This window comes from Zootoca vivipara, chromosome 4, assembly GCF_963506605.1.
Source record: "Zootoca vivipara chromosome 4, rZooViv1.1, whole genome shotgun sequence".
NCBI lineage: Eukaryota > Metazoa > Chordata > Lepidosauria > Squamata > Lacertidae > Zootoca > Zootoca vivipara.
In genome coordinates this window covers 50,254,551-50,280,790 of record NC_083279.1, presented here as the reverse complement: position 1 = coordinate 50,280,790, position 26,240 = coordinate 50,254,551, and the positions used below count along the sequence as shown (strand labels likewise).

General features: G+C 40.4%; 2 protein-coding genes across 3 annotated transcripts in view; both read left to right on the top strand.

The window, feature by feature from the left end:
• MORC3 (MORC family CW-type zinc finger 3) overlaps window positions 1-11,131 on the top strand; it is a 46,002-nt gene extending 34,871 nt beyond the window's left edge. The window contains exons 11-18 of the mRNA XM_035116018.2: window positions 1,056-1,157; window positions 1,254-1,376; window positions 1,469-1,540; window positions 2,090-2,132; window positions 3,262-3,434; window positions 3,583-4,423; window positions 4,962-5,053; window positions 6,711-11,131. Coding sequence (XP_034971909.1) covers window positions 1,056-1,157; window positions 1,254-1,376; window positions 1,469-1,540; window positions 2,090-2,132; window positions 3,262-3,434; window positions 3,583-4,423; window positions 4,962-5,053; window positions 6,711-6,861 — 1,597 coding nt within the window. The 3' untranslated portion in view covers window positions 6,862-11,131. The remainder of the gene's footprint in view (window positions 1-1,055; window positions 1,158-1,253; window positions 1,377-1,468; window positions 1,541-2,089; window positions 2,133-3,261; window positions 3,435-3,582; window positions 4,424-4,961; window positions 5,054-6,710) is intronic.
• A 131-nt stretch (window positions 11,132-11,262) lies between these two features.
• On the top strand, window positions 11,263-25,155 carry CHAF1B (chromatin assembly factor 1 subunit B). Of its 2 annotated transcripts, none has more exons than XM_035116740.2 (14): window positions 11,263-11,384; window positions 13,957-14,083; window positions 14,729-14,861; window positions 16,482-16,602; window positions 17,049-17,152; window positions 17,853-17,949; window positions 18,331-18,415; window positions 19,649-19,742; window positions 20,310-20,376; window positions 20,469-20,557; window positions 21,334-21,490; window positions 22,895-23,308; window positions 23,750-23,844; window positions 24,274-25,155. In XM_035116740.2, the coding sequence occupies exons 2-14, from the start codon at window positions 13,958-13,960 to the stop codon at window positions 24,381-24,383; spliced, it is 1,692 nt and encodes a 563-aa protein (XP_034972631.2). In that variant the 5' UTR covers window positions 11,263-11,384; window position 13,957; the 3' UTR covers window positions 24,384-25,155. The 2 variants fall into 2 exon arrangements, with proteins under 2 accessions (XP_034972631.2, XP_034972630.2); XM_035116739.2 differs by having other exon boundaries at window positions 20,307-20,376.
• Window positions 25,156-26,240: the final 1,085 nt, after the last annotated feature.

Below are 26,240 nucleotides of genomic sequence, written 5' to 3'. Positions count from 1 at the left end.
CAAATAAACCAAAGTTTGTTTCCAATCTGTATTGGGAATCACTTTGAGATGCCTTATGGCAGGCTTCCTCAACCTCGGCCCTCCAGGTGTTTTGGACTACAATTCCCATCATCCCTGACCACTGGTCCTGCTAGCTAGGGATCATGGGAGTTGCAGGCCAAAAACATCTGGAGGGCTGAGTTTGAGGAAGCCTACCTTATGGGAAGGGTTTCATACAATAAGTAATAATAATAATAACAACAGTAGCAACAATCGCCACCAGAGTTTCAGGTCCGTATGTAATGACAAGTTAATGGTCAAACTAAGCTCTGCTGTCACTTACATTCTCCTGGCCATGTGAGAGGAGTCAAGCACATGAGCCTTGTGGAAGTCCCTTCTGCTCTTGCATGTGCTGCTACAGAGCTGCTCTCCCAACAGTGGTGTCTTTACCACTTTACCTACCCTACCTCCTTGGGTAGAGAAATTGGAGGGTGCTGTTTAGGCACACTGTCTGTAGCATTCACTCCGCAGTTAGGAGCACTAGAGCCGTCTCATTGTATCACACAGCTTGTCTATAGCTCACCCTTTGGCTTCATTTCTTGTTTTTAGCATTACTGTAGATCAGGCATCCCCAAACTTCGGCCCTCCAGATGTTTTGGACTACAATTCCCATCTTCCCCGACCACTGGTCCTGCTAGCTAGGGATCATGGGAGTTGTAGGCCAAAACATCTGGAGGGCCGCAGTTTGGGGATGCCTGCTGTAGATCCTAAAGGGAGGAAATTAAACACATTTTTAAAATAAGCAATTCTCTTCTTTCCCCTTATCTCTACCATTAGTAGACATGTCTGGAATCTGAACCAAATGCAGAAACTTGTTAGGAGTTCACAATTTGGAAGGAATAAATAGATTATGCATTAGCACATTTCTAGTGTGTTTTCCTTAAATGTATAAGTGATATTTCTGCTCATTGTTCTTTCCCAGTAGTTCTTACTTTCTGTAGCAACTGTCAACATATGTTTCATATTATACCGAATGTGTTTTGTTGAGACACAACTTTGTATTTCTTGCTTATTAGGCGTACAATGCAAGCACTTGGTGAGAAGCTAAATGATTACTGGAATGAGATGCAAGCAAAGAAACTGGATTATCCTCCAGAAGAGTTGGTTGAAGATTCCCAGTAAGTTTTTCTAAAAACATAAAACTCTCAGTTATAATCTGTGCTTGGTTTAAATAATTTTTGCTTAGTTTTCATGCCACTTACACTCTGTTACAGGAAGCGCCCTGATCAAACCTGGGCTCAGTGTGATTCATGTCTAAAATGGAGGAAGCTTCCAGATGGACTGGATAAATTGCCAGAGAAGTGGTATTGTTCATACAACCCTGATCCTCAGTTCAGGTAAATTAGGTAGAAATTCGGCAATTCATTTTTTTCTCAGATTGCATTTGCTACCTGGATTAAAAATATATATATTCCTTTCTTAAAATTAGAAATTGCAATGTGCCTGAAGAACCTGAAGATGATGATTTAATAATGCCATATGAGAAAAAGTTTAAGAAAAGGTGAGCATTAAATAGAAACAGGAAATTGAAATGTTGGCTTCTTTTATGTGTTCCATCAAACAATTTTGAAGACAGCCACTAGGAAGTTTATTCTGTAAAATTTTAAATGGGTAATATGCTTCCTTCTAGCAAACCCGTTATGTTTCGAATACGTTTTTGTTACTTGTTTAATTCAAGAAATCCACAAAAGAATTCACTAGTCCAAAACATACCTTCATTTGACAATACAGAAGTGAACTTTGTCCTTTTCACTAATGGTTGTTTGCTCTTACCATTAGAAGTTGTAGTGAGCTACAGAGAGTCATAGAATTGTGGAATGGAAGGGACCTTGAGGGTTTTCTACTCCAGCCCCCTACAATTCAGGAATTCTGCCCAGTTGTCCCTTGATGGGCTCAAACCACCAACAGCCAGGCACACTAACCCATTTCACCACAGGAGGGCTATAACATATGTTATTGATGCAAAAAGTCATGTTAAACAACAACTTAATATTAGAAAGCATATATATATACTGAGCATAAACCATGATACTTTTTCTTCTCAATGCAGAGACAGGGAGAAATTAAAGAAAAGAATAGAGCTTAGCCAGCAGGTAGGTGACTGATTATCTTGAAATGTTTATTTCTTTGTTTGTGGAAGCAATGCTAAATTACATGCAAGTTTTCCTATACCAGGTTCAGCAAAGGATACTTTAGGTACTTCCTCCATTTTTGTGTGTCTTGAATATGCATTCTCTCCAGGTCAGAATTTAGCCAAGGATATAAACTTTCCTAGGGGTGAAGGCAGGATCATGATCAGTGTACCATGGATTGACAATTGGCAAAGGTGGGTCACTTGCCACTTTACCAATTGCAGAAAGAGTAGTGTAATAGTCGAGGAGGCAATTCACTATTTGCTGGCTCCACTGCTGGATACAAATGCTGTTGTCATCAATCTCCGTATCTTTTCCACTTTGAGGATGCTGAATAATCGTAATACATGAACCATGGAAAGAGGTTGCAGCAGTAGAAGAAGATTGATTGTGATCAATGCCATCTAGGTTGATTGCCATCACTGCCTCTCATGGGAGAGAATTTCATAGTTTTTATGCGCTGCGTAAAAAAAGTACTTCCTTTTATGTGTCCTGAATCTTCCTGTTTCTGTGCATAAGTATATTTGATGACTGTTTACATATTCTGGTTCAATCTACAGTGGTACCTCAGTTTATGAACACAATTGGTTCCGGAGGTCTGTTCATAAACTGAAGCGTTCATAAACTGAAGCGAACTTTCCCATTGAAAGGAATGGAAAGTGGATTAATCTGTTCCAGACGTGTCCGCAGAGTACTCAACCTGAAGCGTACTTAACCCGAAGCATGGGTGTAATTGGTTCCGGAAGTCTGTTCATAAACTGAAGTGTCCATAAACAGAAGCGAACTTTCCCATTGAAAGTAATGGAAAGTGAATTAATCTGTTCCAGGTGGGTCCGCAGCGTTTGTAAACGGAAAATTCGTAAACCGAGGTGTTGATAAACCGAGGTTCCACTGTAATTTACTCAGTAGTCAAATTTCGAGTTAGACAGATTTGGCTATAACTGATCTGCCAAGGCTTTTCCTGCAGCCCATCCAGCCACATATGTTGTCATTTTGTGGTGACTGCAGAGAGTTCAAGGAAAAAGTCACAGTGATGGAAGTGAATGATGTTTTCTTCTCTAATTGTAATGACATAATGCCGTTTCTACAGATTTATAATGAAATGTATTTACAAACAACGGCTGCCTTGTCCAGTGCACCTCCAGTAATGAGTGAAACTATTCCAATATTTCATGCAGAAGCTTCAAACGTGTCTCTTACGAGACCTCAAAACAAATCCAACAGCACACCAGTATCTTCTCCTCATTCTGATCCTGAAAAGAGGTCAGTAAATAAAATGCAAGAATATTTCCACTTACTTTCCTCATTTGCTTGTGCTGTTTATTTTTTAAATTAACATTTTCTGGAGCTTAGCCTTTAAGGGGAAAAAACTGGTAATATGATTTCTGTCACTTTGCTTTTGTTTCTTTAGCGTTAAACGAAAACTTTCTAATGCTGACGCACCACTACCTTTTAAGATCACACGAGTGACTAGCCAAGCATTTGAGAAAAAGAAGCAAGATGATGATGATGTTATCATTTTGGAAGAGAACAGTACTCCAAAACCTGACGCTCTGGAATGTGACATCACGATAGTAAAAGTTGAAGGTGGGGCTGATGTTGATTTCAGTAATATTGAGGGAGAAATTTCCATGAACAGAGATGCTTGTTCAGAAACAAACGGTTCAAAAGGAACTGCAGGAACACAAACTGAAACGGAACAACTTGTAATAAAAAAGGAAGACGGTGAGGGCAATACAGATAACCAACTGTCCAGGTCAGAACATGAAATAACACTTACGGAAAATCTTCATGTTTCGGAGGCTGATATTGTGAATGCAGACATTAAGATAAATGAATTAAGCCTTCAACTGCTTTCAGCCAACAGTGAAAAAGAAAAATGCCAAAAGCAATGTGATACATTGGTTAAAGAAGTAAAACTGTTAAAGCAAAGAATAATGGATACGGATGGCAAGCGTGTGCAAAAGGAAATATGTACTCAGTCCACAGAAACAAAAAGTATATCAGATGCAGAACTCAAAAAAGTTAAAGAAAAAAGTCAAGAAGAGATATTCGTTCTGTATGAACAGGCATTGAAAGAGATGAGAACACTGAAAGAACAGTGTGATACTCTGCAGAACTTAAAATCTGAATGCAGTAAATGTAAAAACAATGAGAATAAAAGTGGAGCAGATGACATGGCTGTGCAACTTGGTGATGTTTTCAGACAGCTGGACAACTGCAGCATTGAAAGAGACCAATATAAAAATGAGGTAAGTTTCATAATTCAGTATATAGAAAGGCTGGGTTGATATTTAGATTTACTTGTTTTGGGTTTCAGTCTCACACTTAACCTTAAATCCATTACCTTAACTTAATTTTAATGGAATGTATATAAAAGGGTCTTTCAGAATTAGAGCATGCATTTCCTACAGAATTCAAGTGCCTTTGAAATCAGTGAGACTTAAATAAAAACAAAAGTTCTTTGGAACTGAGAAATTAGCCAGTGAGAACATCCTTTGACTTGAGGTAGCCATATAGGGTGGAAAGAGAAGACCTACTATGGAAAAATAGTGTTTAGTTCAGATTTGTGCAAACCAAAAGTATTGTAAGTAAATCAGACTTATCAGGCTTCCGAAAAACATTTGCAAACCGGAACACTCACTTCCGGGTTTGCGGCATTCAGGAGCCGATTTGTTCGGCAGCCAAGCCATTCAGGAACCAGGGTACCACTGTATAATGTAACAAGTATTTCACTTTTGTTTTTCATTTTCAAAAATGCAGGTATATAAAACTTTGGTTTACTTTCAGATTGAACTACTGCTAATGGAAAAAAATCAGCTGGGCTTTCAGTGTGAGCAGCTGAAATCAGAACTTGCAGAGTTAAAAACTAATGGAGAAAGGTATATACTCCTACTATTAGGCCCGATATGTGCATGAAAAGGCATGGAAAGGCTCTAAACTTACACTTTCATCTATTTTCAAACCTACCTTCAGGAAACCTTTGCACGTGAATGTCTCCATATTGCAGAGAATTCCTAAGCATGAAGCACACACTCAGTTCAAGCAGGGCATTTACCAGGCTTTTGGGTCTCGTCACCCACCTTGCCGTGTCAGTGAAGACTGCAACCTAGAACACACCCAACAATCTCATGTTGCTGTGCAATGCTGAGGAATAAGATAATTGTGAGGAAGCTGTTTTACTTTTCTTTTTGAGGAACTGATGGCAATCTTCTTAGGCAGGGCTGGCCCACGTGGTGCCATCCAAATGTTGTTGGACTCCCATCAGCCACAGCCACCATGGCCAGTGGTCAAAGATGATGAGAACATTTGGGGCAGGGATGTGCATTGGCTATCCCTGTTCTAAGGAAACTCAGGCTTCTCCATAATGCTGTCTATACAGTGATACCTTGGTTTACAACCATAATCCGTTCTGGAGGTCCGGTTGTAAACCAAAACAGGTTGTAACCCAAGGTGCGCTTTTGCCAATGGGGCCTCGAAAAAAGAAAAGGGCTGTAATAATCCCCCCAAAAGGGGTTATAATCCAAAAAAGGGACACACACTTTCAGGGTTTGATGTGGTTGTAATTCAAAACTGTTGCAAACCACTGATCTAAACAACCTAATTCATTCTACCCAAATACTACATGCCACGTAAACCACTTAAAGGTTTCGATGGTGAAGCATGATATTAATCCTACTTTTGAATGCATGAATGTCCTAAAGTAGTACCGTGTTTCTCATATTTTAAGACGTCCCTATAAAATAAGCCATGGCACGATTTTCAGAAGGCAAAAAAATATAAGGCATCCCCCCAAAATAAGACATGCTGGTATGGCAGGGCACTCCGCGCCAAGTCCCGACCCAGCGGGACCCGGCAAGGGCCGCAGTGCGCGCTTTGCTGAGCCCCGACTGAGCGGGAACCAGCAAAGGCAGCAGCCCGCCGCCGGCTTGGAGCTCGAGCCGGCAAAGACAGCAGCGCGCGCTTTGCCGAGCTCCAAGCCGGCGGTGGGCTGCTGCCTTTGCTGGTTCCCGCTCAGTCAGGGCTCTGCAAAAAATAAGACACCCCCGAAAATAAGCCATAGGCTTATTTCCTTGAGTAAAAATAAATATAAGACATGTCTTAAAATATGAGAAACACGGGTATGTGAGTGCTGGTACAATCATAGGAACCTTTTCTTGTTTGTAACTGTGGCAAGTATGTAGGAAAAGGATCTATACAATACCAAAAAATAGTTTTACATAAATACCGTTTACCATTTCTGATGACACTTGTTTTCAGATGCTTTCTATGTTAAATAAACAAAATTAATAGACAAGGTGAACTTCAATATAACATCTCTATACTATGTAGCATTTCAGTTTAATTTGTTTAAAGTGTCTTTTAATGTATTCTTCAAAACAATGTATGTCAAATTTGTAACACACTATACAATAACAACAATAGAAATGGGAAAGGAATGAATGAACAGTTAAGCAAATGATGATTTAAAGTATATATTGAACTTATCTACACCGTACATGTAATTTTAACTGATGTTCTCAATCTTATCTTTCTTAGCCAGAAGCTGCGATCCCTGCGAGTTAACGTGGGACAGTTACTAGGAACAATAATGCCTGAACTTAATGTGCAGGAAATCAATCCCGACGTTGGCATAGTCGATGAAATTCTAGGGCAAGTTCTGGAGCAGTTGCGTGAAAGCACTACTTAATTTTGTTTCCCCTGCAGTCTCAACATACCTTATTGTCAAGTTTACAACCTGCAAAGACTGTTCATTTTAGTGCCGTACTACACATGAAAACTGGCCTGGTTTCCTTTTAGGCTGTTTCTGCTGCAAAGGGGCTGCTTTTTATTGGAACTGTGGCTTCTGGGATGGGGGTGAGGGTGAGGGTAACATTTTCCTTCCATACTGTGGTTTGTGACAAAAATCACCCTTCCCCTGCAACAGCTACTAGCCCCAGAAGGTAAGCTACTGGCAAGTAGTATTTTATAGAGACCTGTGAGTATTTTTAAACTTTGATACATGATTAATGATACATGATCAATTATAAGCTGATTAAAAGTATTGTAAAACAACTGTTATGTCACAGTATGTTTCTAAAAGAAATACCAACTCATGTGCTTAATTTTGATAAAGTTGTCAAAAATTACCATAAATATTATGTACCTTTCCATTTTCTTGAAAGCAACATTTTTCTAATGAGTGGTTATTGTTAGGGTGCCAGCAAGTAGGCACACTGAAGAGCAGCAGTCAGGGTTGGATAAGCCAAGGTCAACAGTCTGGTCAGAGCCAGTTGAAGACAGACAGTTACGTGGGAGTCAAGAGTAGCCAAGGTCAGTTAAAGCCAGAAGTCCAAAAGCCGGGCTCAGGGAAGCCAGATCAAGATTACCGGCCATTTGATAACCTGCCTGACTGGGGCCTGGTTCTGGATCGACTTGTTGCTGCAGTTCTGATCTTCCCTCCTCCCTGTCAGATTGCTCTTCTTCTGAGTGCTGCCACCAGTCTTCCCCAGGTGTGAATTCCTCAGATTCCTCTGTGGGGGCTTGTCAGGGGGAGCTAGCCACCACTCCTCCTCGTCTGTCTCAACCCTGACAGTTATTGATATTTCAACCTTATAGTGTATTATATGCTGGTTAAGGGTATTGCAAACCAAGTCTTTCAAATTCTACTGTTTTGTTTAATTAAAAGATACTGCTTTTCAAAATATGGCCATATAGTTCTACGGAGCAATTTTTACATACTTTTTTTCTTTAATTATATATGTATTTGTTTTTCATTATTCTCTGAACGCATTGTAAAGTCTGGGTTTTAAAAATGTGACTCTATGGAGAATGTTATTTAAATTTATACTGTACATTAATACTTTGAAGAAAAGTGAATAAATGTAAATAAATTTTTATTTCCATGAAGTAAATCAAAATATGTATATTTTGGACTAAATGGGGGGCACATCATGGTCTTCTGGGTGACAAGAAGAATCCTGTAACTGGGCAAATGGTTCCCTATTTTTTAAAAAAACCTGCTTTTTTGTTTCCTTCTAATTATGAGCATTTACAGCACAGTCCTAATCATACCTACTCATTGGTAAATCCTACTAAATTTATTGGGCCTTACTCCCACATAAGTACTTAAAATTGTGTACTTGTTTATCATCTTAGCAAACTAAATACTTATCTCCATAATTCAGCAAGTTAACTTGAGGTGCAATCCAATATTTTTTGTTTAAATGTCAGGAGTTGTGACTTTACCTCATGGGATAGCAGACCCTTGCACCTTGTCATGAACTTATGATGAAACTCAATTGGTATTTCAACAGCATTCTGTCTATAGTTTATAGGGCTAGTCCCGAGGAACTCATGTTCTCTTAGGCATGTGGAACAATTCAATTCACGCAAATTTTTGCCTTTCAGGCGAACTACATGTGGAAACCTGGGTGTTTGGACTGATGTCAAATTCACATCCAATTCCTTTCTGATATATGTATCTACTTTAAAAGTGTGTGTGTGAAAACTATACTTATGCAATATATGTTCTTTTCTTTGATTCCTAAGAGAGGTTTTTAGGACTCTGTTTCTTTGATTTGAAATTATAAAATTGTAGACTTGGAAGGGATCACAAGGGCCATCTAGTCCAACCCCATGCAATTCAGGAATCTGCCCAAAAATGGGGCTCAGACCCACAACCCTCAGATTAGGAGTCTCATGCTCTACCAACTGATCTATTTGTTGAGGGTGATCTTAGTTTGGGGGATGGGAGTCGACTACTGCTTAGACTACAATAGAGGCAAGTCTAGCAGGGGCTTTGGACAGATGGAGAAGTCTCTTATCTTTCTCACTGTAAACTCTATTAAGTTGGGGTGGGGAAGGGTTACAGTTCTTGACAAGTTGAAAACTGCCCCACCAGAGAGAAATAATGGGGAGCTGTCATTACAAGTTAACTTCCTATGCCTCTCCATCCATTACATTAGGGCTGCTAGATGATAGAATGAGATTTACTGGTACATCTCTTGGTGATTTACAATTGATCAGCAAGCTTTTCCACATATTAATGAAAAAGCTTCTCAATTAGACTGGTCAAGGAAACAAAAATATTTGGAGGGGAGAATCAGAAGTGGATTTTTGCACCAAAGGACTTGTTAGCTCAGTTCTGGAACCCCAGAGCTATATTCTTAGTGGTGCTCTTATGCATGTCCATCTCACAAACCACCTCTGGGTATCCTCCAGGTTAATCATATGCAGCTCCTTCAACCGTTCCTCACAAGGCTTGATTTCCAGACCCATGATCATATTAGTTGCTCTCCTCAGTGCACATTCCAGCTTGTCAGCATCCTTCTTAAATTGTGGTACCCAGAATTGGACACAGTACTCCAGGTGCAGTCTGGTCAAGGCAGAACAGTGTGGTACTATAACTTCCCTTGATTTTGACACTATACTGTACTTCTGTTGATACAGCCTAGAATAGCATTAGCTTTTTATGCTGCTGCATCACACTGTTGACTTGTGTTATGCTTGTGGTCCACTAAGACGCCTGGATCCTTTTCACATGTGCTGCCAGTAAGCCAGGTGTCCCCCATCTTATATTTGTGCAGCTGGTTCTTCCTGCCTAAGTGCAGAACCTTACATTTGTCCCTACTGAAATTCATTTTGTTGGTTTCGGCCCGTTTCTCCAATCTTTTGTCATTTTGAATCCTGATCCTGTCTTCAGCGGCATTCGCTACCCCTCCCGGTTTGCTGTCATCTGCAAATTTGATGAGCATCCCCTCAATTCCTTTGTCCGTTGCCATTCAAATAGTGTGTACGAGGGGCATCTTGTGACTGATTATGTGGGGCAGGGTTTCTTCCCCTCCCCCAATATTTTATTCAAGTTGGCACACCTAGCAAGAAGTATAGCGACAGGGAGATGTAGCGAGAGGTGGCATAACATCAGTTTGACTTCCCTACTTGTAATCAAATCAGAATAAGTTTTCCGTATATAGCTTATGTCCCGATCTACCTGCAAACAAATTGGGATGCATGCACAATGAACAGGCCATCTGGAAGTGGCGCTCAAGATGTGGAGCAGCCCAATAAAACTCCCTATTCAGTGACCAAGTCTGAACTATGACATTCCCTTCAGATATATGTGCTTGGGCTAATATTAGGTAGGGATAAACATTGTGAGATCCTTGATGTTGTCGTGGGAAAGACAGATGAAGACACAGCTCTTAAAACAACCAGCTCTTTATTTCAGCTCTGAGTCCTGGACTGCACAATAGCTTAGCCGGCTGGCTTATATAGTACTCAGTAACTTGCAAAAGTGTAAGGGACGCAGGTGGCGCTGTGGGTTAATCCACAGAGCCTAGGGCTTGCTGATCAGAAGGTCGGTGGTTCGAATCCCTGCAACGGGGTGAGCTCCCGTTGCTCGGTCCCAGCTCCTGCCAACCTAGCAGTTCGAAAGCACATCAAAGTGCAACTAGATAAATAGGGACCGCTACAGCGGGAAGGTAAGCATCGTTTCCATTTGCTGCTCTGGTTTGCCAGAAGCGGCTTTTGTCATGCTGGCCACATGACCTGGAAGCTGTACGCCGGCTCCCTTGGCCAGTAACGCGAGATGAGCGCTGCAACCCCAGAGTCAGTCATGACTGGACCTAATGGTCAGGGGTCTCTACCCAAGTTGCAACAGTAACAAACTTCCCCTACAAAATAAAAAAATTCCTTCAGTAGCACCTTAAAGACCAACTAAGTTTTTATTTTGGTATGAGCTTTCGTGTGCATGCATACTTCGTCAGACTTAAGCTGTGAACAGGTAAAGAATTTTAGGATCTCTTCTGGTTGTATTAAGCTGACCTGGAGACGCAGCGCATAGTTAACGCGCCTTGCGACCTATGTTTCGCCCTATCTTTTTAGAGAGCTACTGTCGCTCAAAGGAACCTCTTTGCCAATCCCAGCAGCACTTTAAATGAGAGCAAAGCGGGTTTTCCCGGACAAAAGCCCTCCTGCAATCCTGCAAAGCCCCTGTCAAAAGCAACAAGAAACAAGGCGCGCCGGGGAGCGAGCAAGGAAAGGACCCGTAAGTAGGGAAGCGGGGGCGGCGCTTTCCTCAGAGGTGGCGCCTTTTCCCCCGGCTCCTCCTTCCAGAACCTCGGGAGCCTCGGCTGCGCAGGCGCGAGCGCGGGAACCGGGAACCGGGGTTTGAGTTTCTGACGAGCTTTCTGCCCGCGCAGTCCGGGGTGGCTCTCCCGGTCCTTCTTGCAGGTACGTGGGGAAAGAGCCAGGCGGGGAGGGGGAGGGGAGACTCTTGGGTGGAAGCTGTCCAGAAATGGGCAGCGGGGCCCCTCTCTCCTCCTGGTTCCGAGCGGGAACCAGCTGCTTCCCTCCCTCCGCCCGAGAGTTTCTACGGAAGCAAACGCATTTGGCGCGTAGGGCGAAAACTAGGGTCCCCCAGGTCCCTTGAGTGATGCTTACCGCCTTCCGTGCGTGTCAAGGTGTCTGCGCAGGTGATGCATATAAACGTCACTTGGCGTTATGGGTCAGGGGAGGGTGCCTACACTGCAGGGGTGGTGGTGGATGGCATTGAGTGTTGTGATCCAGGACGTGCTAGTGTGGGGGTTAAGAGAATGGGCTGAAATCAGCCCAGCCATGAAAAGGTGGGGGCAGTTCTAGCAAGGCTGGGTGTCATCAACCAGCCCTGCCCCCCGCAGCAACTGTCTATGACACTTGCCTGCCTTCCAGGATTATAATGTATTGAGATCAAATGGTCTTTGTGATGTGCTTTGAAGTGCATCATTGGGAAAGTGCTGGCATTATTATTATTATTATTATTAATCTCCACTCTCACAGAAAGAGCTTTGATGCTTATCCCAGTGGTTCCCAACAGGTGGTCCGGGGACCCCCAGGGGTCCGCGAGCTATGCCAGAGGGGTCCTCAAGATGCTATTAGAATAAAAAATATATTTCGTATGATAACAGATTTTTTGTTTTGGCCGCTTCCTGCATGAGCAGAGTCTAGCCTAGCGCAAAACTAGAATTAGATAGAGGCAGTAGTTCTGCTGTATGCCGTTAGGTGGCGCTTTACAAACACTTTGTTGTTTAGTCGTTTAGTCATATCCGACTCTTCGTGACCCCATGGACCATAGCACGCCAGGCACTCCTGTCTTGCACTGCCTCCCGCAGTTTGGTCAAACTCATGTTCGTAGCTTCGAGAACACTGTCCAACCATCTTGTCCTCTGTCGTCCCCTTCTCCTAGTGCCCTCAATCTTTCCCAACATCAGGGTCTTTTCCAAGGATTCTTCTCTTCTCATGAGGTGGCCAAAGTATTGGAGCCTCAGCTTCACGATCTGTCCTTCCAGGGAGCACTCAGGGCTGATTTCCTTAAGAATGGATAGGTTTGATCTTCTTGCAGTCCATGGGACTCTCAAGAGTCTCCTCCAGCACCATAATTCAAAAGCATCAATTCTTCGGCGATCAGCCTTCTTTATGGTCCAGCTCTCACTTCCATACATCACTACTGGGAAAACCATAGCTTTAACTATACGGACCTTTGTCGGCAAGGTGATGTCTCTGCTTTTTAAGATGCTGTCTAGGTTTGTCATTGCTTTTCTCCCAAGAAGCAGGCGTCTTTTAATTTCGTGACTGCTGTCACCATCTGCAGTGATCAAGGAGCCCAAGAAAGTAAAATCTCTCACTTACAAACACTACTGTTTTTCAAAGAGGCAGCGCGCACATTCTACTAACACTCACCTCCCCAAGATGCTTTGCGCGCGTCGGCTTCATTTGTGCGCTACTGCGCAGGTACCCTGTCTTCTCCATTCCCCTCCCTCCTCCCTGGCGTGCGCTGCCTCTTTGCAAAACAGTAGTGTTTGTAAACAAAGTGTTGTTTTTCGCGGAAGCTACAGTTCGCGTAGTTAAAAATGGACCGTTGGTTAAAAAGTGGTTCATCTCATTAAGAACTGAACATTAAAACTAACTGTATACTGATGGAGTACTCTGCTGTAACTGTAAAAAACGTATAAATATAAAATATAAAAAGACTCTTAATTTGGCTCTCACTTTTTAATTTTAGGATTAGGAATTAATGGGGGTCCTTGTCACAATAGCGGCTCGATGAGGGGTCCTCGAGAAAATTTTGTTGGGAACCCCTGGCTTAACCCATTAGCCGTAAGGAATGCTCTCCTTAACAAACAAACAAACAAACAAACACAAACTTAATGCCTTTGGAAACAAATAACTGTTTTGTTGCTCATCAGTGAAGCTCCATGGGAAGTAGTTATTTTTTTGTCACACTACATTTTCTTTACTTTTCCAGCTATTATTATTATTATTAAAATTTCTATACCAAAGGGCATCATTCTATACCAATATAAAAACGCAGTGATATGCAACAAGCACAAGAACAAGCAAAAACAATGCCATGACACCCCACCCCACCTCCAGTTTAAAAGGTCGATGTTTGTTCAGTTAGCCAAAGGCCTGGGCGAAAAAGAATGATTTTGCCTAGCACCTAAAGGTATGTAACAAAGGCACTAGGTGAGCCTCCCTGGGGAGAGTAACTGCCTTAATAGTATATATACATATGGGAAGGAAGAACAGGAGTGACAATCCATGTCTATAATCACTGTATTTTTTAAAATGCATGTTGTGCAACGTGCTACAATAACTTACAACTTAATTAAACAATATAATATAAGATAATATATTATTACTATGAAAAATTGTATTCAATTTCACAGCCTGTGAAAACTGCTCAGTTCATTATCACATGGAACAATGCATCACTTATGAGTTTCATTGCTGTGAAAGTCAAAATGTCTGTGTTTGCTTTGAAAAGGATGAAAGTATTCACTTGTGAAATTGCATGGCACAATAAAGAACCAGTGTACAGCTTAGACTTTCAACATGGCACTGATGGGAAAATCAATAGATTGGCTTCTGCTGGAGTGGACACCGCTGTTCGTGTGAGTCACAAACATTCATCTATGGGATATTGCTAAATCTTCTATATTTGTACAAATGTTTGTAACAAGAGAGAAACATTTCTGTTTGTAGTGGGCAGACAGCAAGAGAAGAGTAACTCTCCTTATTTCTGTAAACAAAGTACATCTCATGGCTACAAGGCAGAGACAGGGCTAATGCTACAATTGTTTTAACTAATTAAACAATATGGCCTTTTAAATGGGGGGGGTACAGTATTGTTTTTGTTTGTCATTATGGTATGTATTTTTGCGTTTTTATATTGTAAACTGTCCTGTGATCTTTGGATGAAGGGTGGTATAGAAAATGAATGAATGAATGACAAATATATATTATAAAGTTTCTTTGTAGTATGTTGTGTTTAATTTTACAGGTATGAAAATAATTGTAGCTAAATTATATGAGATCACTATAAATGTGTCAATGGACATTATATAGTATATGAGGTTTGGGTTTGAAAGAGGACTATTTGTATTATAAAATGAGTTGTCAAAAGTTAGTATCTTTTTAGCTATCTTGACATTTATGCTCTTTTATGATGAGTATGTATGTCTCCCATGTGCATGAAATTTCGTGAGGTTTTGGGATATGCTTGTTTTCTGTCTCTGACTATAATATTTCATAACTAGATATGGAAAGTAGAAAAAGGACCAGATGGGAAAGCAATTGTGGAATTCTTGTCCAATTTAGCTCGCCATACCAAAGCTGTGAATGTTGTGCGTTTTGCTCCCAATGGTGAGATTCTAGCATCTGGTGGAGATGGTATGTATTAAATCAACCCTGAACTCTTCCCATTTAATTGATTGTTTTGTAATTTGTAATAATGTATCTAATTTAATACTATATATTCCATTACAAAAGACCACATACTATAGCATCTCAGATAACCTATTAACACAAAATTAGATGAATAAGTGGATATTCTGAACTTTAGACATTTTTTAAAAGAAAATGAAGAATACTGTTTTCATTAACAGAACAAATGTACCGAATCATATAGACAGGATGGATATTACAGTAATACAAATTATATCCTTTACATCAGGGGTCCCCAAACTTACAGCGCTTCGGGCCGGTGCCTGCAGCGCCGGTGCCACGGCAGGCCAGAGGGCGGAGGAGTGCGCACCCATACGTGTGTGCACACGCTATTTCTGGCGCACTTCTGGGTCGCAGGAGCACCGGAAATAGCTTTTGCGCACGGGCCTCCTCCCACCCGGAAGTGCACCGGACGTGACGCTTGCGCATGCGCACAAGCTATTTCCGGTGCTCTGCGACTCGGAAGTGGGCAGCTGCGCCGGTAAGAGCGGGCGGTGGCAGCGGGCAACAGGCCAGATAAATCAGCCCTTTGAGCCGTAGTCTGGGGATGCCTGCTTTACATTGTTGAAATTTTTAAAAGTCTTATTACATTTGTATCCCGCCTTTCTTCCAAGGAGCTCAAGCTGGTGTTCATGGTTGTCTCCCCATTTTATTCTCACAACCATCCTGCGAAGTAGGTTAGGCTAAGAGACGATGGCTGACTCAAGGACACCCAGTGAGCTTCATGGCTGAATGGGGGTTTGAACCCTGGTCTCCCAGGTCCTTGTTGAACAATACAACACTACACACACCAATAAACTCAAGTAACAGTCACAACCTCCTCTTAAACATTCTTGTATGTTTTTGATCTGTTCCAGTATAGCTCAAAAAAAATCTTGTTCAGTTTTTAAATGACTTTTGTCAGATTTTAGGCTGTCCACATTATTGATAACCTCTTTGACAATGTTGTGCATAGTTTGTCCAAAAATATCATCATCTTATAACGTAAAACGTTTTGAACACTGGGCAGGTGAAACACAGTGATTATTCCACTGAAATCCTCAAAACTATTTCACTGAAATGAAAAAAGAAAAAACAATAAGAAGTTGACTCACTCATGTAAAATGGCAGTTTACCCAATCTTAGACCAAACACAGTGTCAAGAAGCACAAAAATATCTGGCTATATATTTTTTTAGCTCTGCTGCTTGGGGTAAAAATGTTCTTATGCAATTGTACATTTTCAGATGTTTTTTAATGTTTTGAATACATTTTTAAAAATTTAATAGCCTTGTTCTACCCACCTTAGGCTTCTTTGGGAGGACAGGCAGGGTGGAGATCTGATAATTAATTAATTAATTAACAAACACGAAAACAAATGTTTTGTATATTGTCCAACGAAATCCAAGCATACCTACTCAGAAGTAAGCCCTGTTGTGTTCTTTGGAGCTTACTCCCAGGTATATAAGTTTGCAGCCTAATCATGGCTACTACGGTAGCGTGTACTATATAATACTGCACTGTCGTGATAAAATGACGGGTAGAATGAAGTTGTGAAAAATGTTCTCATTGAGATTAATTTTCACAGATGCTGCGATTTTGTTGTGGAAGTTGAATGATAACAAAGAGCAAGAGCCAACAGTATTTCAGGATGGGGATGATGATAACCAACTAAACAAGGAGAACTGGACAGTAATCAAAACTTTAAGGTAAGATTTGTTGCTTTTGGTTAAGTTTCATTGAGTGATCTGTTCAGTTTTAATAGCAGCTGCTGGGATATCACACTTCATTTTTTTAAAAAAATAGTTTATTATAGCTTTCTGTGTTTCTAATTCATAGCTGTTTGGTAAGTTTATGGAAAATGAATGATAGAGATAGATAGATGATAGAGATGTATTAAGATTACCAGTTTCTGTGTCTATTTCTTCACTTCTGCTTGACCTCCTGCTCCTCTCTCTGTAGTTTCTCTCACACACTGAGGGTTGGTGGACCCTCCTGAACAGATTTTGGTGCTGTGAATTGCAATGCTGGGAGAAGATGGGTAATGGGACATACATCATTTTATGTCACCCTCCATGCAATATGGGGGGTAAACGAAAAGTGAGTGTATGTTGCCTATAACTTTGTTGCCCTCTGTGTATGTGCTTAATTCCAGAGGTCATTTGGAAGATGTGTATGATATTTGCTGGACCCCTGATGGAAACTTCATGGCATCTGCATCAGTTGACAACACAGCTATAATGTGGGATGTCAGTAAAGGTAATCGCTATGATTTTGTTTTTATGTGAACCTATCCTTTCTTCCATTCTTCTCGAGTTTTTCCCAGAGTTTTAGACCTTAGGACTGCTGTACCTGGGAAATACGCTCTGAAAATCTTGGCTAACTGCTATTACCATTCCTGTCTGGTATGAAAAGAATGGTTTGATTCATTATTTTGCACTATCAATCAATCAATCAATCAATCAATCAAGTCCTATTGTATTCACTGTGTGGCCTTAAGCAGCTCTGTGGTCCCACACTACTTCAGGGTTGTCTCTTTGAAGCTTGGCTTTTAGGAGAAGCACAATAAAAATTAAGCGTTTTGATAAATAATTACAATGGAAGTTGTCTACTGGATAGAAAATAATGCTATTATTGTAAAATTGGGGTTCAAACAGATTTGTAGGTGGGATGGCTTGTTAAGAGGAAGGAATATGGCTTATTAAAGGTCCTTTAAAATTAGATCCGTGTCCATTCTGATTTGTATGTGTCAGTTTTTCAAGCAAACAATATTTCAGAGGTAGCCATAATTTTGAGTTTCTACTCCACTTGGGCTCATGGAATCTCATCCAAGTAAAACCATGGTTTAGCATTGTGTACAAGCCACACCAAAAAGAATGATTGATCCAAATTATTTCTGCATTCGTTATCATATGACATCTCATTTAAAAAGCAATTCACTATTAATATTATATTCCAGGGCAAAAGGTTTCAATTTTTAATGAACACAAAAGTTACGTTCAAGGAGTAACCTGGGACCCTGCAGGACAGTATATTGCAACTCTTAGTTGTGATAGGTAAGTCATTAATGCTGGGGAAGAGAAATTTCCATTGATGTCTTTTTATATTTTGTTTCCTAGAATGTTTAAAATACTTCATTATTTAAATGCTATCTTTCCTGAATGGAATGAATTTAGTTGCTTTAAAATGCCTATTTCCCTTAGTCCTGTAGGATCGCCTTGTTTCCACTGTTGTGAATAAGACCAGTGTTATAGTGTCTTCTTCTTGCTATCCTTTAACATATATATATATATATATATATATATATATATATGGAAACATACCTTCTCAAAAAGCCAGGAAATATATCATTAGGGGGGAGGTGCTATAATAATCATACAGAACATAAAAGAGGGTGGGTGTTTTGTTTGTAATTAACAGTTTTCCTTTTTATGTAGGGTTTTGAGAGTATATAATACACAGACTAAGAGAGTGGCATTTAACGTTACCAAAATGCCGTCGGGCAGAGGATCTGAAGGAGAGGTCAGAAATTTTTGGTTTTTTAAACACAAAACAATTCTTGGTGGGTTGAGTGAATCTTCTCTCTGGTTACACGTCTAAATAAGTTTTTATTTATTTTTATTTTATTACTTACTAAAATTTATATGCCACTTGATTGCAGAAAACCTCAAAGTGGTTTGCAACCTGTAAAGAAGTTATTGGTATAAACATTATCTTATCACTGGAAATACAAATTCCAGAGCAACAGAGCAAATTCTGTCTGTCTGTGCTTCATTCTGTTCTCTTCAACCTTCCCTGCCCCAGCAAACTGGAACGGGAGAGGAAGTGAGAAGGCAAACATCCTGTTCCTCTTTGCATGGTGCACTGTCTATTTCTAAATCAAATATGAACTATTTCTGTTGCACTTCCTTTCTTATTCTGACCCATCCAACTATTGCTCCCTCATTCTTCCCCACCCCAAACCATTACTCAAAGGAAGGTGCAGGGCAGTTATTATTTAATGAAGGAAAATTGTGGTATATCTTTTCATTCAGGGTTGCTTCAAACCTCAAGAGAGAGAGAGAATCAATATAGTTTTTGATTTACTTCTCACATTGTGGTAAACCGCTTTCTACACAAGGATAGCTTCATGTTGGAAAACTGTAATGTGTGAAGCAGCCCTTACTAATAAATGAATCTAGATCAGGATTACATAAATGTACGGCCCAGTTAGTTTTCCAGGGCTATGCAAATAAAGTGTACTTCATTTTCACCATTGTAATTCCAAGGCACATGGGAATATTTATAGAATCACAATCCCTTGAACTCTGTGAAGTGGTTCAGTGTGACTGTTGGGTACATCTATAAGAACTGAATGGATGTACAGTGGAACCTCATTTTTCGAACGTAATCTGTTCCAGAAATGCGTTTGATTTCCGAAACGTTCGAAAACCAAGGATCAAAGGGCTATTGGCAAATTCCATTGAGAAAAAGGAGAAACGCTCCTCGGAAGCCGTTCGACTTTCGAGGCACATTCGAAAACGGAAGTATTCACTTCTGGGTTTTCGGCGTTCGGCTGCTGAAACGTTTGGCAGCTGAGACATTCAAAAACTGAGGTTCCACTGTATCTAAAGGAAAAAGGGAGATTACTCTTTAGCTGAAGAGTGCTCTATCCTTTCCATTAAAAGGAAACACAGAATGGATGCATGTACTTAGTTGTACAGTAACTGGGAGTAAATAGCTGTTGTCAAGTTTAATGGCTGTCAAATTCTTCAGGTAAAAAGCTATCGAATGTTTCATGATGACAGCATGAAGTCATTCTTTCGGAGGCTTACTTTTACACCAGACGGCTCTCTGCTTCTTGTTCCTGGTAAGTGCAGATCTTTCATTTCCTTCATCCAGCCCTGCAGCAAAGAATGGCGTGTGGTGTTTTCAGCATTTGGTGAAAAACTGCTCGTGTGTATTAGAATTTATTACCAAACACGTGCCTTCTCCCTCCTCCAGGAATTTTGTAATATTTCCATTACAGTATAAATAAAATAATAATAAATAAAGATGGTGGCCAGCGTTCTCTAGGCAGTTCACATTTAATACTGTTTGCATACAAGTCCGTGTGCAAGTCCATACTGTCCTGTTCCTGATTTTGCATTAGAAATGTAGGCTGTAAGCAGAAGATGAATAGTGCAAAATGCACACTGTACTCCCAAGAAAACTGGGGAGATAGATCGTGTACATTTGTAGCCAAAGTAAAAATGCAAATTGATTACAAGTCGATGATACGCAACTTGGCATTAATACTGAGCCCCTAAATGCATTCCTGTAGGTTGAAGTCACACTGTGAGTTATTGGAAAACTTAGGGATTTTTTTAGTTAAGTAATAGCCTTAAGGATTATGTGCAAAACTAACACAATGGCACTACTTTAACTTTCTCAGCAGGCTGTGTGGAATCAGGAGAAAATGTAACAAACACTACTTACGTTTTTTCCAGAAAAAATCTGAAAAGGTAAGGTCTTACTGGATGTATATTCATTCATGTTATAAGTTCATATGGCAAATGTCATTTCCTTAAAAAAATCCTCTACTGCTTCTTATTAGGCCTATAGCTCATTTACCTTGTCCCGGAAAGGCAACCTTAGCCGTTCGTTGCTGCCCAGTCTACTTTGAGCTCAGGTCTGCACTTAAAGGTATTGTAAATCCTTTGGAGAATATGTTGTAGATATTTTGAAGTATATTAAATCTAGCTGTGTTAAAGGGTATACTTTTCAACATCTTAGCTTTCTAATGGTTATTTGGGGTTGCATTGCATCACAAATGCTGTTTGCTTATTCTTGTAAGGACTCAATTTATTTTTTTACATGCTGTTAGAATATTTTTGTACAGGGAAAAAACATTTTAGTATTTGTTAACAGATGAATGTCCTAATAAAAGAAACCAGGTTCCTCAAACTGAATTGCATGGGGATAGAACCTTTGCATCCTTTCCATATCACTGGAACATAATGTTTTCTTAACAGTGCCTTGGTTGCGAATAAAACCTTAAGAGTTAGAAAGGTTATTCATTTCTAGCAGTTGTTTCAACTTTCAGAAAATGAGAGGGGAAATGTTGAACAATTACTTTTCCAAAAGTATGCATAAGAGCAGCTAGGGGGCAGATCTTTTCTCCCAACCCATGTGCTCCACTCTGAAAGTGCAAGGAACATTAACTTCATGCATCCTTTAAATGCGTATTTTATCAGTGCTGTGGGGCATTCATTTGGGAATTTGTTGTACATATTCTTACATATGTGCGGAACGCATTGTTAAAAAGCAACACACTTATCTTCCATTTCTACAGTAGAATTCAAGAGAGAGGTCCTCAATGTCTTTCACCATCCTAAATTGCAGAGGAGGATATGGTTGTGGAAGGCTGAGGGTCTAAAATGGCAAATGGTATTTAATTTGAAACTCTCTTCACATTTTAGAAGAAGCTTCCAAGAAGACTGGTCTGATAAATCTACCCTATCGGATGGTTTTTGCTGTTGCTTCAGAAGATTCTGTGCTCTTCTATGACACAGAGCAATCCTTTCCTTTTGGTTATGTATCTAATATACATTACCATACTATTAGTGACATTTCGTGGTAGGTAATTTGTTTATTTATTAGATTTATATGCTGCCTTTCTGCCAAGACACCCAAGGCAATATACAATTAAAAAACTTAAACACACAAAAAATAAAGACTGAAGAGTCCATTAATGCAAACTGGGAGTTGGTGCCATATGTGCTTCCTTGCCTGCAGTCCCTGGCCTTCTGCCTTCCTTCAGAGCATGCAGGACACTTGTGATTGCTTGTCACAACTGCCTTGAATATTTTTGATATACTGAACAACACCACATAGTAAATATTCTTTAATCTTGGCTTGCATTCTCAGCACCACCAAGCACCTTGTAAATATTTTTCTTCCAGAGGAGCAACAAATGTGGAGTCTTGTCAGAGCATTGATTTAACTTTAATGAGGCAGAACGTTACTGTAAAACAGAAAAATATTACTTTTTCACACATCTGAACTTTCCTGTGTATATAGTAAGTCATGTCGTTATGGAACTATGGTGAACTTGATTTTAAATGTTACTGCAAGCCTTCTATTTCTCATCATTCTGGGCATGGTCACTAAAATAACTTTTGGCACTGTTCCGAAAACTGTTCCTTTGTTCAGCAGTAGCATGGCCCATCTAAACTTTAACAACAGGAAACTGTTTCCTTTCCATATAGGTAATTGTTTCCTTTCATACAAACCCAGGACTTCAGACGGATTGTAGCATTTGGGGATTTTTCATTTATGGCATGGGCCTTGGCGACAATAACCTCTGTGATTACCTGAAGCTCCAAAATGTCTCATTGTCATAACCGAAATTGCTATGGCTGAGATCAGTGAACCCTGGCTCCAGCTCACATACTACATTTATCTTCACATATTTGTTTTTCTTTTATCTACCAGATTTATATGACTGCTCCATAACATAAGTTCTCTAGGCAGTTCACAAAACAAATATCATGCAAAATAAAACAACTGAAAACAAAAAAACAATTAAAATGCAGGTCTCAAAACTAAGGAGCGGACCATAAGACTTAGGACAGTGGTTCTCAATTTGAAAGGCCTGCAAAATAATCAAGATATAAAACAACTGAAAAACAATTAAAATGCTGGTCTCAAAACTAAGATTTAGGACAGTGTTTCTCAATTTGAAAGGCCTAGGTGAACAAAAGTCTTCATCTGTCCCTGAAAAGCCCACAAAGAGGGTGCTGGGCAAACCCCCACTGTAAGGCTGTTCCATAACAGGGGTACCACTTCCCAAAAGGCTCTGTTAGCTGCCCATCCCATGTTGTTGGTGGGGCCATCCAGAGCAGGGCCTCTGAAGAAGTTATTTCCACAAAGTCAAATGTGAGTCATTTACACTCCAAACCTGCTTCATGTTCATATTTCCATTACTGAAATGCAACAGAGGCACCTAAACTTCTTTTTAATTCCATAAACAAACACCAGGTCTAGTGATGGATCCTTCCTTGCTATTTCTTCTACGGATGGATATTGTTCTTTTGTGACTTTTGAAGAAGATGAGCTTGGAATACCATTGAAAGAGAAGCCAGCTGTAAGTGCCGGGACCCCCAGCACAGCTGAGAAAAAAATGAAAAAGGGCCAGTCTTCCAGTGTTATCTCCCCAGTTCCAAAACCAGTGGATGGCACTCTTCCTAATAAGACCACGGATCCAAGCAGCCCAGCTGTGCAATGCAAGACTCCGATAAGCAGCAAAGAGTTGCCCTCAACACCTATTGCTGTTAGAAAACCCCCAGTGCCCTCTTTGGAAGAGAAGAAACCTATGCAGGCATCAAGTTCAAAAGCAAACCAACCCAGGAGGGTTACCCTTAATACCTTACAAGCATGGAGCAAGACACCAAGGTGAGCTTAATGCAAACAGGCTCTTCTGGTAGGTATGAAACAGCCTTACAAAGAAGATTCTGGCAGATGTAGTGCCAGGAAGCATTGCAGATCCTCAATGAAGCTTCTGCTCAGACTTCATTATATTTGTAGTGCCATCTATGTACTACATAGATGCTTTATAAAGAACAGGTATGAGAGGTCCCTATCCCAGGAGTCTTACAGTCTTAAACAGAAACAGGGAAACATCAAAGGAAGAAATGTAGAGATGGGTAAGCAGATTTAAGTGTAGAACAGGACTGAGCTCTCTAGCCATGGAGTCAAGGGAAGGGAGGGTTGGAAGGAGCCAGAGAAAGACAGAGACATAGCATGAGGAAAGTTGGAGTCTGGAAAACTCTGCATGTGTGTAAGGGTGTCAAGATGTCAAGCGTTCTCAGGTTTTAAATATTTAATTGCTTTTAGGAGAGTTGCCTTAATCCCTCTAAATGCAGACGCTCAAGACTCATCGCCTTCAGATCCCATCTCTACAAGTGCTCCCACGGAAACAGTTCAACATGGTAAAATATCTTACTGCTGATATTTTTTCAAAAAGTGTCAAATGAGTGTTGCTTTAACTATTTGCCTCCACAATTCAAGATTGCACTTGGGGTTGGTATGGGTGGCACAGAAAATGTACCCCGCCCATTTTAATAAATTTGGGGGAATGTGTGATATTACTGTGAAAGAGCAATGTTTGCCTGCTTGCGCAACAGAATTCCACGTGCACAATGGGACTTCATGTTTCTCTTCTCCCCGCTTCACACTCCCCCAAAAAACCTGCACCAGGTGACCCCCCAAACACTCCGGATAGGAAGGAGAAGCAACATAGTGCAAGTGGGCACCAAACATACGCTATGTTGAATCTTATCCACTGTCTTCTTGCCCCAGTAGTTTTAACATTCTTAAAACCTAAAACCTAAAAATAATGATTTTCTTAATTATTTCAGAGAGGCCATCACCACCTGAAGACCCTTTGCAAAATCCACCACCTCCTAAGCGTCTTAAATCCGATGAAACTTCCATCTCTGAATTAACTGAAAATGAAAATAAAATGTAAAGCCACTACTAAAGTGCTGGTCTTCAATGAATGCCTTGCCTGCAGAATGCAAGAGTTGTCCAAAGAATACTTGCAAAAGCCACATCATGTGAAATGGACGCCAAGCATTCTAAGCAAAAGTTGACTGTACAGTAGGCTCTTTAGAGTCTGTGGTTGTGGAAATCTCACATGGTTGCAAACGTGTATTATTTCAGTAGTCATTTACGCACTAAGTTTTCCTGGAAGTCTGTATCTGGTAGACAAAGATTGCTTGAAATAAAGGGTGTCTGCTTCGCAAACTAACTTGCTCCATGCAGGCCTGCAGAACTTTGTGAAACTAATGCATTCTGCCTTCATTCATTCATTCATGTTATGTTATCTTCTTGTACCAATTAAATGCAAAATTAGAAAATCCAAGCTTTTTCACAAGATGCCAGAGTTTTAAGGCAAGTCTTCAATGGACAGTTATATAAACTGGTTTGAAAACGAAGTTCAGAATCTAAAACTGCTACTTTTCTCTACATAAAACACAGGCAAAGTTAATTTAAAAGTCTCATGGGTTTTAATATGTCATGCAAATATTACAGATGGTTATACTTCATTTCTACTTAAGAGAGCTTAAAAAAACTTGAAAGAGGTTCCAATGACAAAATTACTTGAAAGGTTTTTGTCATTTGTGAGTGCTTTTATGCTTGCTAAGAATAGCAGAATGATGCAGTGATTGGAATAAAAAGTTGAACATTCATATTAACTTTCCTGTCCATGTTTTCTCTGAAATTTGGTTTCATTCATTCCTAGTCAGAGTATGAGAAATCATACGGGTCGGGGGGGGGGGGGGACGACGACACGTATTTAGTTTCATTTAAGTATCTGTTAATGGGAACGTTTGCAATAGTTGCAAATGGAGTCTGCTGCAGTCTGAAGTAGATGGTTAAACTAACTTTAAAAGATTAAGGGTGATAGACTATTTTTGTTCTTGCAAACAGAGCAAATTCTAAAACTACTGTTGTGGTGAAATGCTGTACATGATTATGTGGAAGGAAATCATGCAAGCGTAAAGCAACTTGTTTTCATGTAAATCTGTATATGGCTTCAGCCTCAGTCCTGTTTCACATGAAACTAAGGTTCACTCAAGCTACATGTACAGTCGTACCTTGGAAGTCGAACGCCTTGCGAGTCAAACATTTTGGCTCCCGAACGCCAACGTTCTTTGGAACCCGAATGTCTGACGTGGCTTCTGATTGGCTGCAGGAGCTTCCTGTAGCCAATGAGAAGCCATGCCTTGGTTTCCGACCATTTTGGAAGTTGGATGGACTTCTGGAATGGATTCCGTTTGACTTCCAAGGTACCACTGTAGTTGAATCTCAATAGCAGATGTTGTGATATGGCAGTTCCTTTCTACAAGGCATCACAACTCTTCCCCCCCCCCCAATTCCACTACAATCTCAAGGGGCATAAAATAAAACTACTGTACATGGATGTACCCATCACCTACAAAGAGTCTCTTCTGCAGCTGCTGCTACTGCTGCTACATATACAGTGGAACCTCGGTTTATGAACACCTCGGTTTATGAATTTTCGGTTTATGAACGCCGCGGACCCATCTGGAACGGATTAATTCACTTTCCATTACTTTTAATGGGAAAGTTCGCTTCAGTTTATGAACGCTTCAGTTTATGAACAGACTTCCGGAACCAATTACACCCATGTTTCAGTTTATGAACGCTTCAGTTTAAGTACTTTGCGGACCCGTCTGGAACGGATTAATCCACTTTCCATTACTTTCAATGGAAAAGTTCGCTTCAGTTTATGAACGGTTACTCCGCGGACCGTCTGGAACGGATTAATCCACTTTCCATTACTTTCAATGGGAAAGTT